This window comes from Camellia sinensis, chromosome 10 (genome assembly GCF_055761805.1).
Source record: "Camellia sinensis isolate YWXY chromosome 10, ASM5576180v1, whole genome shotgun sequence".
Lineage (NCBI taxonomy): Eukaryota > Viridiplantae > Streptophyta > Magnoliopsida > Ericales > Theaceae > Camellia > Camellia sinensis.
Genome location: NC_138970.1, coordinates 79941073 through 79957741, shown reverse-complemented (window position 1 = coordinate 79957741; position 16669 = coordinate 79941073). Strand labels below are relative to the sequence as shown.

Here is a 16669-nt window from a genome sequence, read left to right as displayed (position 1 = left end):
GCGGCTCGACACCAAAACGACGTCGTTTTGGTGTCGATTTTGTTTTTTTGTTTTTTTTTTTTTTCCTGGTTTTGCAGAACGAAGAAGAAGAAGAAGAAGGGAGAAGAAGAGAAGGGAGGAGGAGGAGGAGGGAGGGGAGGGGGCCATAAAAACCGGTTTGAGGAGGAGGGGAGGCTGGGCAGACGACGGTGGTGCTGCGACATCGGCGGGGCTGCGACGGAGGAGGAAGCAGAGGCGGCGGCGAGAGCTACGACGACGGCAGGAGCTGCGACGATGGCGGGGCGGGGAGCTGCGACGCCGACCTTCTTCCTCTCCCTCCCTTCTCTTTCTCCTCTCCCTCTCTTTCTCTCCCTCTCCCTCTCCCTCTCTTCCTCTCGAGCCATTTTCGAGCCTGGTAGCTTCGGGCTACCAGGCATTTTCCTTACAATTCAATGCATGTTTTTACAATAAATTTTAAATTAATAGTAAACGCGTGGACCTGTTCAAAAGGAAACGCGTATTTGCAATAACCAAGAAAAAGCCAAGAAGTAGAGCAAGCAGTACTACTACATAGCAAATAGGATAGGAAAGTAGCCGCGTGGACCTACTCGCTTTCTTTGAAGAAATTCGTCGTAGTTACAAAGAAAATTGGTTTTTTGTCTGTACCAAATTGCTTGCAAATAACGCAAATGTCACATTATAAAAAAGGCCACAGAAATACTAATTTCTACTTGTGTTTTCAATTTCCCTATTTTATATCTCTCTACGAATTCCTTCTACCAAACAGTTAAACAATGGCTTCCTCCTCTGTTCCATCTTCATCTCGACCTTGATACACAAATCTTTTGGCGATTAAAAATTTAATTGCTATTTAAAAAAGATTTTAAGTGACTAATAATTTAGTAGTCAAAAACTATATATATATATATATATAAAAGGAAAAATACTTTTGGCGACTAAATATTTAGTCGCCAAAACATAAAAATAATATGATAGGTGACTAAAATTTTAGTAGTTAAATAAAAAAAATTAGACTTTAGGCGACCAAACTATTTAGTAGCTACACAACAAATTGGACTTTCGGCAACTAAACATTTAATAGCTAAAAAAAATTAGATGAACCAAAAAAGAAAATTCGTGACTAAAACTTTGGTCGCCCTAGATACCTCAAGTTTTGGCGACAAGAATTTTAGTAGCCGAAAATGTGATGTTAAATTAAATTGAAAGCTTTTGGCGAATAATAGATTAGTCGCCAATTTAACTTAATCAGCAACTAAATATTATTTTTGTCGCCAATACATTGACTTTTGGCAACTAAAAAATTAGTCGCCATTTATATTACTTTTGGCGACTAAAGATTTTTTAGTAGCCAATACCTTCCCCGACAATCTTCCCACGATAAATCCGGTGACCAAAATATTTAGTCGGGAAAGTTTTTCGGCGACTAAAATCTTACTTTGGTGACTAAAAATTTAATCGCCAAAAGTGCAATTTCTTGTAGTGAGTGCATTATCCGGTGAGATTTGGAGTTGAGGCATATTTCTAAAAGAAATTTGAGTTATGTTCCACTTTGAGATTGAAATTGTATTTTATGCTGGTTAAACTTATTCACACACTCCAGATTTTGAATATTTTGAGATATCTTTACTCTTGTTAGTACTTTAAACTATGATTGATTTTTCTATTAACATGACGGAATTCATGACTTTGCACTTGAATTGCCTCAGAATGAAAGAAAAATTGCAAGGATAGTTTTTAAAATTTTGTGGGTATATTTACTACAAACCCTCACGAGACTATAACTCGTCTACCAGGGGTAACCTAGGGATTTAAAGGCTTGTTGCACATACTAAATGTAACTGAGAAACCTGGGAAAGTGGATTTTATTATTATCTGTGTTATTTGTAATTTTTGTTTTGCTCGAGGACTAGCAAACTGTAAGTTGAGAAAAGTTGATAAGTGCCATAACGTTACATATTTGGCCTGCTAATATACACTTTAGTAGTCAAATGACAAGTACTATTTTATAATTTTGTATGATTTTGAGTGTTTTTATATATTTTGCGTGTTCTATACATATTATTATAAATGATATATTTTATAATATTATAATATAATATAAAGAAAATATAATAAAAAAATGAAAAGCCACCTGTTTGTTTGTTTCTATATATATATATATATATATATATATATTAAATAAAGAAGGAGTAAAGAATAAAAAATAAAAAAATAAACAAGAAAGAAAAGAGAAAGTTTCCAACCACAGTATTGACTTAGCTGCACAATTTTGCAGGTACAATAAAATCATTTCCTTAGGCTCATGAACATAATCTCTAAACATTATCTCTGAATTGAAGATCGAACGCAATTGCGGAAGACAAGAGCCGAAGAATGGAGACAAAGATGGAGGCGTGTGATCTGTTAATGGAAATCGATGCATCAAATTTCAACAATTTCAGCCTCAAAATCTCAATAATACCAACTTCTAAAGATTAGACAGCTTCAGGAGTGTGTAGTGAGCTCTATAAATGAGATGAACTGAATGTGAGAAAGGGGGAGTTTTTGGAAGGGGAAAAAAAAAAAAAAAAATTGGAGCTCAATCTTGTATTTTGGTGTAATTTTCCCCTTTCAGTTGTAAATTTTATTTTCATGTTTGATTTTAGTGTGCGTTAAAATAATTATGAGTAGCTAAATTATTAGCTAAGGTTAAGGATGAAGCCTCTTGTATGGTAGTAATTGAATACATGATCCGATCATATTCCCTAAATTGAGGTTTTAGTGATTAATTACTCTTGTCACTTCTAAATTAATTCAGTAAATTTTGGATATGAATTTAATTCGGTTTCTTTCATGATTTGAAATTTTCAAGTTAATTTACTTGCCTTTATCATATCTCTGTTAAAAATCAAATATTGGATATCTATTGTGATTTGTTGCGAACAGATACATTAGATGATTTAATTTTGAATAATTTGGCAAGGATGAACATACATAAGATTTTTTATTTTAAATGAATTAAACGGCAATATCTTCCATAATGATTAAGATTGAATTCTAAATTATTGTGTTGGACATTAAGAGAATTGATCATATTATGTTATTTGATTATTATTTATATTTGAGTGTGGATTTTGAAACCTTTAATCGCCATCAAGTACCATTGAGGAGAGCCAAGTTCAAGTCTAATCTTATCATGTGAAGCCCGACCACTTAACTTGGTATATGAACTAATAATTATTTTATTGGGTAAATTACACTAATAGTCCCTATAGTTTAGGGCTTGTGTCACTTTGATCTTTGACTTTTCAATTGTGACACATTTGACTCTGAATTTTGAATCTTGTTCCAAATAAAGACAATTGAAGATATCATTAGATTTTTTAAGGGTGAAATCGTCAATTTGATAAAATATAAACTAATTTGACAAAAATAAATATCAAACAAATATTTTTAAAAATTATTTCTACCCACTAAAAATAAAATTATGTAAAATTGATAAATCTTTTAGACATTTAATTTTTTTTTTTACCAAATTAATTTTTATTATGTGCTTGATGATGATCATGTAAATTTAATTTTAAAAAATTAATCATGTAATTTTTATTAATTTTTATCAATTTTACATAATTTTATCATTGGTGGATAAAAATAATTTTAAAAAAATTAAAAATATATTTTTGATATTTATTTTTGTTAAATTAGTTTAGATTTTATTAAATTGATGATTTTGCCCTTGAAATAAGAATGGTATCTTCAATTGTTCTTATTTGGAACAAGATTCAAAATTCAGAGTCAAATGTGTCATAATTAAAAAGTTAGGAACCAAAGTGACATAAGTCCCAAACTATAGGGACTATTTGTATAATTTTTCCTATTTTATTTTATTTTGTCTTAAAAGAAAAATTTTATCATTTTTAATCTGATTTTATTTTATTTATCATTTCCTTCCACCAATTCCATCTAAAATTATGATTTTAACAACCTTCATTACTAGGAGACTATTTGCTATGATATAGAAAGTATATATATATTGGCCTTGTTTGGTTTGTGTTAATCATATTATTTAATTTTGATGATGTCTAAAATATATTAGTTAATATACATATTATTTGACACAAATTATTATCTTTTTAAAATATATATATTTGTTAAATATTATTTAAATAAAATAATATTATCTTTTTAAAATATATATGTTAAATATTATTTTAAATATTTTCAAAAACTTTACTATTCACTTTTTGAAAAATAGGGTTAATTACTATTCATCTTTTGACAAATCGATTAATTATATTATTTTGACAAAAATGATTATTTTAAATATTTTCAAAAACTTTACTATTCACTTTTTGAAAAATAGGGTTAATTACTATTCATCTTTTGACAAATCGATTAATTATATTATTTTGACAAAAATGATTGATTGGTTGTATTATTTTGACAAATTTGATATTTATGGATTGTCTTATTTTGACAAAATTAATATGGAGTGGTAAAATATTTAGTATAAAATCTTTACAACATATACAGTATTTTAAAGAGGACATATATTTTCAGATACATCATAAATATTATTTATAGAGATTTTTCTGTATGCAAAATTTTGATTAGAACTTATATAACATTATATGCAGAATACATCACGTGCGCTATTAAATTTTTTACATTACATTGATTATATTATATTATAATCAAACAAGAAGAAAAAGATGGAGTTATATATATATGTGTATATATATATATATATATTATAAACTAGATGGAGAAAATTATTTGTTTGTTTGAAAGTTGTGAACTTTGTATTAAATTGTCTACAAAAATGGTGGCTCCATGTTTGATAAAACAAAAAGAAAAAATCAGTCTTATTTTTTATCTTTTGCTGACTATTCAAAATCAATGAGTGTGCTTGTGTAAGCGATGACATCAAGAGTGTGCTTATGTAAGCCATGACATCAGGAGCGTGCTTATGTAAGCCATGACGTCAGGAGCGTGCTTATGTAAGCCATGACGTCAGCAAGGAGTGTCCAACGGGCATATTTTTGTGTATAAATAGAAGTGTTGGATGTGGAGAAAAACCAAGAACTTGAAGAGAAAATATTTCTGTGAGCTCCAAAATTCTGAGTATTCTGCTCTTTCACTTTCAGATCTAAGTCTAGCTTTTGTTCTTACACTTTCATATCTACTCTTTGTGAGAGAATTATTGTAAAAGTGGGTTCAATTACCACTTATTCTTATTCCTTATTTTTGTGAGAGATTTTGTAAGGGTAAGGCATTTATTGTTGAGTGAGGCTCAATAGATAAGAGTAAGTCCTGTGCCAAATCCACAAGCTTGGTGGTGTATTTATTCAATTGATAGTAAAGAAATTCTCAAGGAGGTTCCTTGGGGAGTGGACGTAGGCCTGGCGTGCCGAACCACTATAAATCGCAGTGTTTGATTTTCTCTCTCTATCTCTTCTACTTTTATATTGATAATTATTATTCTGTTTTTTTTATTTATTAAAATTCTGAATATTGTGTTATTTTTAATATTGTGAAATTTTTAATAACCCAATTCATCCCCCTCTTGGGTTGCCTATCTGGGATAACAATTGGTATCAGAGCCTAGACTCTAGTTTTTGTGACTTAACCGTCTCAGAGTAGATCATGGCAACCCCTAGTTATTCCTTACCCGAGGGACAAGCATCTAATAGGCCACCTCTATTTAGCGGCACAAATTTTAGCTATTGGAAAACTAGGATGACCATACATATTCAATCTAATGATTATGAATGTTGGAAAATTATTTGTAATGGTCCAAAAATTCCTACCAAAACTATAGATGGACTTAGGGTACCAAAACCTGAAGATGAGTGGGATGAATCAGATACTAGAATGGCCCAAATTAATGTCAAAGCTACAAACATGTTGTACTGTGCTTTAGATGCCAACGAGTTCAATAGAATTTCCACATGTAAAACCGCTAAAGAAATTTGGGACAAGCTTATAGTGACTCATGAGGGAACCGAACAAGTTAAAGAATCTAGAGTCAGTTTGCTAGTCCATAATTATGAACTTTTTAAAATGAAGCCTGATGAAACTATTCCTCAAATGTTTACTCGTTTTACTGATATTATTAATGGTTTAACTTCTCTTGGCAAAATATATACTAATGTTGAAATTGTAAGAAAAGTGCTTAGGTCATTGCCAAAAAGTTGGGAGACAAAAGTCATTGCCATTACCGAAGCCAAGGATTTATCAAAGCTAAGTCTAGATGAGTTAATGGGATCTCTCTTAACTCATGAGCTCATAATGCAAGAAGGAAAGGAAGAGGAGGACAACAACAAGAAGAAAGGAATAGCTTTCAAATCCACCTCGAAACATCAAGAGGATAAGGAAGATGATTCAGATGAGGATGAGGAAATGGCATTCATCACTAGAAAGTTCCAAAGGTTTGTGAGAAAGAAACAAGGTGTACGAAATTTTTTCAGAAAAGACTTCAACAACAGGGATTTTCAAAGAGGAGAAAATCACAAAAAATCTGAAGTAACCTGCTATGAATGCAACAAACCTGGACACTACAAATCAGAATGTCCAGAACTTAAGAAAAAATTCAAGAAGGACAAAAAGAAAGCTATGATTGCAGCATGGGGAGAAGATAGTGATGAAAGCGACACAGAAACCGAAGTTTGCAAAAACGAGGTTGCTAACCTATGTTTAATGGCACTTGGAAATGAAAATGAGGTAAATGACGAATCCTTTACATTTGATGAATTACAATTAGCTTTTGATGAATTACATGCAGAATTTAAGAAACTTAGTTTGAAAAATAATTGTCAAAAGAAAGTAATTTCAAGTTTATCAAAAGAAAATGAATCATTGACTTCCAAGATAAATGTTTTAGAAAATGAAGCCATGAAAATGAAAAAGGAAAATGAGATTTTAACTCAAAAAGAGTCTTCAATTTCTGAAAAACATTTAGTGGTATTGCAAAAAGAAAACGAGTCTTTAAAAAATGAGCAAATTATTTTAAAAGAAAATATTGAAGACTTGAAAACTACTCTTTCAAAGTTCACTCAAGGTAGAGAGACTTTAGATAAAATTCTTAAAAATCAAAACCGTACTTTTGGTAGAGCCGGAATTGGATATAAACCTTTTTCAAAAGTAAAAACTGCCAAAAATGGTTTTGTATATGCATCTTCTAATCACTCTCATCTCACATGTCATTTTTGTGGAATAAAAGGTCATATTTCACCTTCATGTCCTATTAAAAGAAATCCTTTTGCTAAAATAAAAAAGATGTGGGTTCCTAAGGATATCTCAAGGGTATCAAATTCTAACTTTTATGGACCCAAGAAAAAATAGGTACCAATAGAGAAATCAAATTTTTGTAGGTATGTTTCAAGACAAAATCCAGTAACGATAGATGGTATCTCGACAGTGCATGTTCGAGGCACATGACTGGAAATAAAGCTATGTTCGCCACACTCCAACCAAAGGATGGCGGATATGTGACTTTTGGCGACAATAGCAAGGGTAAAATCATTGGTGTAGGAAGTATTGGTAAATATCCCTCTCCTATTATTGAAAATGTTTTATTTGTTGAAGGTTTAAAACATAACTTGCTTAGTATTAGTCAATTATGTGATAAAGGTTATAGAGTTATTTTTGAGAAAACTCATTGCACTATTGAAAATACCTTAGAAAACAAAACTTTATTTGTAGGTTATAGACATAAGAATGTATATGTGTTTGATTTACATGATTTATCTTCTCATTTTAACATTAAATGTTTATCTGCTATAAATGATAATGGTTGGCTTTGGCATAGAAGATTAGGACATGCTCATTTTGATTTAATTTCCAAGCTTTCAAAAAATGAGTTACTCATAGGTTTACCAAAAATTGTTTTTGAAAAAGATAAACTTTGTGATGCATGTCAATTTGGAAAACAAACTAGAATTTCTTTTAAATCCAAAAATATCGTTTCAACTACTAGACCGCTTCAACTCTTGCATATTGATCTATTCGGACCATCTAGAACATTAAGTTTAGGAGGAAAATCTTATGCCCTTGTTTGTGTTGATGATTACACTAGATATACATGGGTATTATTTTTAACACACAAAAATGAAGATTTTTATAATTTCTCAAAACTTTGTAAAAGAATTCAAAATGAGAAAAATCTTAATATTTGTAGTATTAGAAGTGACCATGGTAGAGAATTTGAAAATGATGATTTTATTAAGTTTTGTGATGACTTAGGAATAGATCATAATTTCTCAGCCCCTAGGACTCCTCAACAAAACGGTGTGGTTGAAAGAAAAAATAGAACTCTTGAAGAAATGGCTCGTACTATGCTTTGTGAAAATAATTTGCCTAAATATTTTTGGGCGGAAGCTGTAAACACTGCATGCTATGTTATAAACCGTGCCATGATTAGACCTATTCTTAAGAAAACTCCTTACGAACTTTGGAAAGGTAGAAAACCTAATATTAGTCACTTGCGTGCTTTTGGTTGTAAATGCTTTGTATTAAATAACAATAAAGATAATTTAGGAAAATTTGATGCTAAATCGGATGAAGCTATATTTCTTGGTTATTCTATGTCTAGTAAAGCTTATAGAATATTTAATAAAAGAACTCTACTTGTTGAAGAATCTGTGCATGTTGTTTTTGATGAATCTAACGATATTATTTCCAAGAATCTTTTAAGTAATGATATTGTAGAAAATCAACCAAGCATGGAGAGTATTTATAAAAAGGAAAATGAAGAAAATCCATTACGCAAACATGACGAAGAAATGACAATGGAGAGTCTTCAAGAAATATATGCTCTTCCAGAAAATGACTCAAATCTACCAAAAGAATGGAAGTATGCTCATGGCCACCCCAAAGACCTCATCATAGGTGATGCGGCAGAAGGTATAAAAACTCGTTCCTCTGTTAGAAATATTTGTGGTAACTTGGCATTTGTTTCACAAATTGAACCAAAATCATTTTTAGAAGCTGAAAATGATGAAAACTGGATTTTAGCAATGCAAGAAGAATTAAATCAATTTGAAAGAAATGAAGTTTGGTTTTTGACCCCTCGACCTAAGGATCATACCGTTATTGGTACAAAATGGGTTTTTCGAAATAAAATGGACGAATCTGGAGTTGTTACTAGAAATAAAGCTAGATTAGTAGCTCAAGGCTATAATCAAGAAGAGGGAATTGATTTTGATGAAACTTTTGCACCAGTTGCTAGACTTGAAGCTATTAGAATGTTACTTGCTTTTGCGTGTTTTAAAGATTTTAAATTATATCAAATGGATGTTAAAAGTGCTTTTTTAAATGGGTACATTTCGGAGGAAGTCTATGTTGAACAACCTCCCAGTTTTGAAAATCATAAATACCCGGATCATGTTTTCAAACTTTCAAAAGCCTTATATGGCTTGAAACAAGCTCCTAGAGCATGGTATGAAAGATTGAGTAATTTTCTACTTGACAAAGGTTTTTGTAGAGGAAAAATTGATACAACACTTTTTATAAAAATCAAAAAGGAAGATATGCTAATCGTTCAAATTTATGTTGATGATATCATTTTTGGTGCTACTAATGAAAATTTGTGCAAAGAGTTTGCTAAAGACATGCAGGGTGAGTTTGAAATGAGTATGATGGGGGAATTAAATTACTTCCTTGGTCTACAAATTAAACAAACTAATGATGGAATCCATTTAAATCAAACGAAATATATCAAAGATCTACTCAAAAGGTTTGAAATGGAATCATCAAAGCCTGCAGCAACTCCAATGAGCACATCGATAAAAATCGACAAAGATGAGCAAGGTAAACCCGTAGATGAGAAGAAATATCGAGGTATGATTGGTTCTTTACTTTATCTTACTGCAAGTAGGCCCGACATAATGTTTAGTGTTTGTATGTGTGCACGTTTTCAATCCGCACCGAAAGAGTCACACATCATCGCAGTCAAACGCATTTTCAGATATCTTGTCGGCACTCAAAATTTGGGATTATGGTATCCTAAGGGAACCACCTTTGAACTTTTTGGTTACTCAGATGCCGACTTTGCGGGATGTAGACTTGACCGAAAAAGCACTAGTGGCACTTGTCATTTTCTTGGACACTCACTTACCTCTTGGTTTTGCAAAAAACAAAACTCAGTGGCTTTGTCAACTGCTGAAGCAGAATACATTGCCGCCGCTGGGTGTTGTGCACAATTGCTTTGGATGAAACAACAACTTCAAGATTTTGGACTTCACTATGATCATATTCCTATAAAATGTGACAACACAAGTGCCATTAACCTTTCAAAAAATCCTATTCAGCACTCACGCACTAAACACATTGAAATAAGGCATCATTTTCTGAGAGATCATGTACTCAAAGGTGACATTGAACTCGAATTTGTGCCTACAAATTGTCAATTAGCTGACATATTTACCAAGCCTCTAAATGAAGAACAATTTTGTTACATTAGAACAGAACTTGGTATGATGAATACTCCAATATAATGTTTATATTAAAAAATAATTTTTTAATAATTAAATAAAATAAATATTGTAATAATAATTATTATTATAAAAAATAATAACCATAATAATAATATACATATATTTATATATATAATTTTTCTCTCTCTCTCTTCCGTTCCGTCTCTATCTCTCACCCACTCTCTCCCTTACTCTCTCTTTTTCTCCTTCTCTTGCTGTCTCGCTCTCCCCTTCTTCCTCTACCCTTAGCCGACTCCATCTCCACCCTCACCATAGTCTACAACCAACTCCACCATCCACAAAATCATCGATCACTTTCATCACTATCACCATCCATCCAAATCCCTCACTAATCTTCCAAACTCCATCACTTCTCCACCCGAAATCTGCATCACCATCTTCACCGATTCATCAAGTTCCATCACCGATCCATCAAGATCCGTGACTGATCCATCAAGATCCATTGCCGATCTACAAAAATTCGTCACCGATCTACCCAATCGTCTCAATTTCTTCCGTTCATCAAGGTTATCACCGATCAACATGTTAAAATTTTTGTTGCACTGTGTTGTATTTTTTTACTTGTTATATGTGCTCCAAATTTTCTTGGATTTAATATTAGTTGCTTCTACCTTGATTGAAGTATTTGTTTTTATTTTTATTTTCTCCTTTTTTGCTAGTGCACTTGGTGTAGTTGTTTATGGCCAGATCTTAAGGGCCTTTGGTGTCATAGATTGGTAATTTATTTCTTCAATTTTATGAAATTTCTAGTGCATTAACTCAGGGGGAGACTCATATTTTGAGATTAACAATCATTATAAAAATATATATATATATATAAAAAAAAAGGGCATGTGTATATTCTGTGCATAATTTTAGGGGGAGTATATATATACATTTTTTTTTATCTGCCATACTCCTTATCTGCACCAACAAACAATTTTTTTGTGCAAAGTCAAAATTTAAAAATAATAATAATAATAATAATAATAAATAAATAAAGGAAGAAATGCTCACAATTTTATTTCAGAAAAAGAAAATATTACTCGATTACAGGTAAATTTTCAGAAGGTTTCACAGATTTTTTCTTTTTCACTTCTCTCAACAATTTTTCATGAGCCTCTGTTACATGCCTCTCTCTATTTTCGATTTCTGTGAGTCTTGGCATTATCACCGTTGCATAATACTGCACTGCATTCTCCAACTGTGCATTTTTTCTTTTTAGCTCTTTCTTCTCCTTACCCATATTCACTACTTGTTGTTTTAACAAGCACACCCCATCTCTCCATTGCTGATTTTCTTGTACTCTTGCTTGTAATCGTCGCGCCATATTGGAAACTGCAGTCATGGCCTGTGTACTAAGAGCCATAGTGTGATTAATAGCATCGAAATCATTTCGATTGCCAATACCACTAGAACCCTCATTTACAGGCATAGCATGTGCCTGCGTCACTGGTACTCTCTCATTTGCCTGCATTACAGGCACCTCATGCAGGTCCGACTCATTGATAGCCAAGGTAAGGAATGACATGATTACAAAAGAAGCTAAAACAAATTTTTCTCTCAAAACACTTGATGATTTTGTATCTTTGCCTCTGATCTGTGTCACTTTTTATATACTCCATTGCTCCATTCCTCGATGCATATCTGCTATCTCTGCTCAAATCTTTTGTTTGTCCATACTTCCTGCGCTCGAGATGCTCCAAAATCCTCACAATGATTCCGACAAGACAACCGGCCCCTTAATTTATTTTTGGCCACCCAGATTATTGCATCCACTGTGTTTGTTTCTTATCTTCATCTTTATTTTGATGATGTCAAAGGGGGAGAAAAAATATGATTTTGAAAATTATATGTTGCAGGGTTACCATTATCAAAATTATATGTCGCAGGGTTGTCAAATATTTTGTCAAATTTTTTTTGTGTCAAATCCATACAAATATTGCCATCATCAAAAAGGGGGAGATTGTTAATCATATTATTTAATTTTGATGATGTCTAAAATATATTAGTTAATATACATATTATTTGACACAAATTATTATCTTTTTAAAATATATATATTTGTTAAATATTATTTAAATAAAATAATATTATCTTTTTAAAATATATATGTTAAATATTATTTTAAATATTTTCAAAAACTTTACTATTCACTTTTTGAAAAATAGGGTTAATTACTATTCATCTTTTGACAAATCGATTAATTATATTATTTTGAAAAAAATGATTATTTTAAATATTTTCAAAAACTTTACTATTCACTTTTTGAAAAATAGGGTTAATTACTATTCATCTTTTGACAAATCGATTAATTATATTATTTTGACAAAAATGATTGATTGGTTGTATTATTTTGACAAATTTGATATTTATGGGTTGTCTTATTTTGACAAAATTAATATGGAGTGGTAAAATATTTAGTATAAAATCTTTACAACATATACAATATTTTAAAGAGGACATATATTTTCAGATACATCATAAATATTATTTATAGAGATTTTTCTGTATGCAAAATTTTGATTAGAACTTATATAACATTATATGCAGAATACATCACGTGCGCTATTAAATTTTTTACATTACATTGATTATATTATATTATAATCAAACAAGAAGAAAAAGATGGAGTTATATATATATGTGTATATATATATATATATATATATTATAAACTAGATGGAGAAAATTATTTGTTTGTTTGAAAGTTGTGAACTTTGTATTAAATTGTCTACAAAAATGGTGGCTCCATGTTTGATAAAACAAAAAGAAAAAATCAGTCTTATTTTTTATCTTTTGCTGACTATTCAAAATCAATGAGTGTGCTTATGTAAGCGATGACATCAAGAGTGTGCTTATGTAAGCCATGACATTAGGAGCGTGCTTATGTAAGTCATGACGTCAGGAGCGTGCTTATGTAAGCCATGACGTCAGCAAGGAGTGTCCAACGGACATATTTTTGTGTATAAATAGAAGTGTTGGATGTGGAGAAAAACCAAGAACTTGAAGAGAAAATATTTCTGTGAGCTCCAAAATTCTGAGTATTCTGCTCTTTCACTTTCAGATCTAAGTCTAGCTTTTGTTCTTACACTTTCATATCTACTCTTTGTGAGAGAATTATTGTAAAAGTGGGTTCAATTACCACTTATTCTTATTCCTTATTTTTGTGAGAGATTTTGTAAGGGTAAGACATTTATTGTTGAGTGAAGCTCAATAGATAAGAGTAAGTCCTGTGCCAAATCCACAAGCTTGGTGGTGTATTTATTCAATTGATAGTAAAGAAATTCTCAAGGAGGTTCTTTGGGGAGTGGACGTAGGCCTGGCGTGCCGAACCACTATAAATCGCAGTGTTTGATTTTCTCTCTCTATCTCTTCTACTTTTATATTGATAATTATTATTCTGTTTTTTTTATTTATTAAAATTCTGAATATTGTGTTATTTTTAATATTGTGAAATTTTTAATAACCCAATTCACCTCCCTCTTGGGTTGCCTATCTGGGATAACAGTTTGTATTTGAGAAACATGTTTTGAGATAAAAAGTACGAAAATTTGTTTGGTTTGATTTTTTTTCAAAAGATGTTTTGAAAAATTATTTTGAGAGAGAGTTTTGAAAAAAGTGATTGATTTGATGTGTATGAGAGAGAGATTTGTTTGGAAAATTTGTAAACCAACCAAGTTTTAGAAAAAAATTTTGGGAAAATTTGTTTGGTTTGATTACTTTTGAAAATTTATTTGTAGAGAATTTTACCCAAAATTTTTTGAAAAATACAAACCAAACAAGGCGAACCACAGCATTTTTTTATTTTTCTATATAAAAATACATTTTTTTAAATCATTCCAAATGCCTTCTAAGTCAGTGACCATCCCTACCACTGGGCTGTGTTTGGCTAATTATTTGCTGATATGTGACAAAAAAAAAAAAAAAAATGTTCTTGTTTATAGAGAAAATTGGTTTTTTGTCTGTACCAAATTGCTTGCAAATAACGCAAATTTCACATTATAAAAAAGGCCACAGAGATCCTAGTTTCTACTTGTGTTTTCAATTTCCCAATTTATATCTCTCTCTGCTAATTCCTTATACCAAACAACAATTAAACAATGGCTTCCTCCTCTGTTCCATCTTCATCTCGACCTCGATACACCTACGATGTGTTCTTGAGTTTTAGAGGCGAAGACACTCGCAACAACTTCGTCAGTCATCTCTACACTGCGTTGACTCACAAGGGGATTCGCACCTTCAAAGACGATGAAAAGCTCGAGAGAGGAAAATCGATTTCGCCGGAGCTCCGGAGAGCGATTGGAGGATCGAGGTTTTCGATTATAGTTTTATCGAAGAATTATGCTTCTTCGAGATGGTGTTTGGATGAACTTGTGGAGGCACTTGAATGCAGCAACACAACGGTCTGTCCGATTTTCTATCATGTGGATCCATCGGAAGTGAGAAGGCAAAGAGGGAGTTTTGGGGAGGGATTTGATGAATTGGTTTCCAAACAGGGAGTATTGGGGATGGAGAATGTTCCAAGGTGGAGGAATGCTTTGGAGCAAGTTGCCAATTTATCAGGATGGCAATACCCCAGTGATGCAATCGTCAGGTAACTGATAATTAGATAAAACTTGTGTAATGAAATACATCTCACAAATTCTTTCAAAATAATGTGACAAAATTGGGCATATATCATTAATTGTGTATCATTGTGGGTAAACTGTGACAGCATATATTCACTTTTTATCAATATATATGTTTTAAATTTCATACTAGTATTGATCTTGAAACATCTCAAAAAGTTAAATTCACATATATCAATTTTGTTAAAAATAGATTTGTAGAATTTTAGTTATGAGATTCAAATAAATAAATAAATAGTACAAAATATACAAAGATTAAAAATATTAAAAATTATTGAAAAATTTAGTCAAAACTCTTTCATTGGATCTTTATTTAGTAAAAATGATACCTCAATTTATTTTACTTCGTAAATTCCTAAGGAGAAAATACATAACTGAATAACGATAAAGTGAATTTTTTTTTCTTAAATAATATTGTCAAAGTAACATGTTATTATGAACTAGAATAACTGTCAAACAGAGTAACTTGTTACTATTACTGTTTATATCAATTTTAACAGTAATAATTTTTTTTTTTAAGAATTTCATAGTCAGCATGGATCTTATTTAATAGATCTTGATGAGAAGATTCAAAAAATATTAATCAGTGTATTTGGTTTCAATTTTTTGAAAATTTAGTTTTTTATTTTTCATATTTTTTTATTTTTAGTTAACATTTTTAAAATTTTAAATAATTTTTTACTTTTTTAGATACACTTTGCTTAGATGTATCTAAATAAGAAAATATTTGTGAAAACAATATTTTAAAAAATTAATAAATATACAAAAATATGAAAAACGTACTGAATTTTCATTTTTTTTTTATAAATATTTTTGGTATTAAGAGAATTTTTTTAAAGATTTTTTTTCACAAATATTATACTTTTTAAGTGTATTTATGTTAGATATGTTTAAAAATTAAAAAAATTGCTTAAAATATTAAAAAAATTCAGTGAAAACAAAAAAAAAATACAAAAAATGAAATTGTAAAATTTTTTGAAAAGTAAATTCTAGAAATGGAAACCAAACAGATTGAAATTTATTAAAAATCAACATTTACATCAAAAGTTATATTATTTTAAAATTTAATATTTTAAAAAAAGTGATATGTGTTAAATTTTTGAAGAAAAATTTTTTGTGCTTATTCTTAATGTATTAAAATTTTATTATGAGAAAGTTTTAACAAAATCTCCAAAATTATTCTTATCACCGTATTTTTTAACTTACCAATCAGGAAGTGCAATTTAACCATCAAAATTGGCCTTCCTTTCAGAACACTTTCACCATTTTTTTCCTTATGTTTATGCAGATATAATTATAAAATTATTTAAGAAGAGGTTGCAGCATATGCGATGCAAGATCTGATTAAAAAGGAAAAAAAAAAACATATTTGATTTGGAAGGATAATCTTAGTGCAATTGAAATAACTCTATAACATAATTTTATATGATGTTTAATATTATCATGTTCAAGAAATAATAAGTTTGACCGTAAAAATAATGATTTAGGAAACATTATAATATGTGTGTAAAAATAATGATTTAACAAACATTATAATATGCGTGAAATAAGCGTTCTCAATTTAATAACATTAAAGAAAAAGAA

General features: G+C 30.5%; 1 protein-coding gene and 1 long non-coding RNA gene across 6 annotated transcripts in view; one reads left to right on the top strand and one right to left on the bottom strand.

Moving 5' to 3' along the window:
- The window catches only part of LOC114306938 (TMV resistance protein N), a 53191-nt gene that overhangs the window by 18992 nt on the left and 17530 nt on the right, over positions 1–16669 (top strand). For 4 of the 5 annotated variants that reach the window (XR_014342246.1, XR_014342247.1, XM_082891712.1 and 1 more), the window contains exon 1: positions 14367–15051. The exons of the other annotated variant lie outside the window; for it this stretch is intronic. Coding sequence is in view for 2 of the 4 variants with exons in the window: in XM_082891712.1 (XP_082747838.1) it covers positions 14558–15051 (494 nt within the window). In the remaining 2 variants the exon portion in view is untranslated. Of the gene's footprint in view, positions 1–14366; positions 15052–16669 lie in introns of those variants that run through there. 5 annotated transcript variants of the gene reach the window in all.
- On the bottom strand, positions 713–14686 carry LOC145801182 (uncharacterized). The gene is made up of 2 exons (XR_014342252.1): positions 14592–14686; positions 713–807 (listed from the first exon to the last, which is right to left on the bottom strand). It is a non-coding gene; the product is annotated as an uncharacterized LOC145801182 (long non-coding RNA).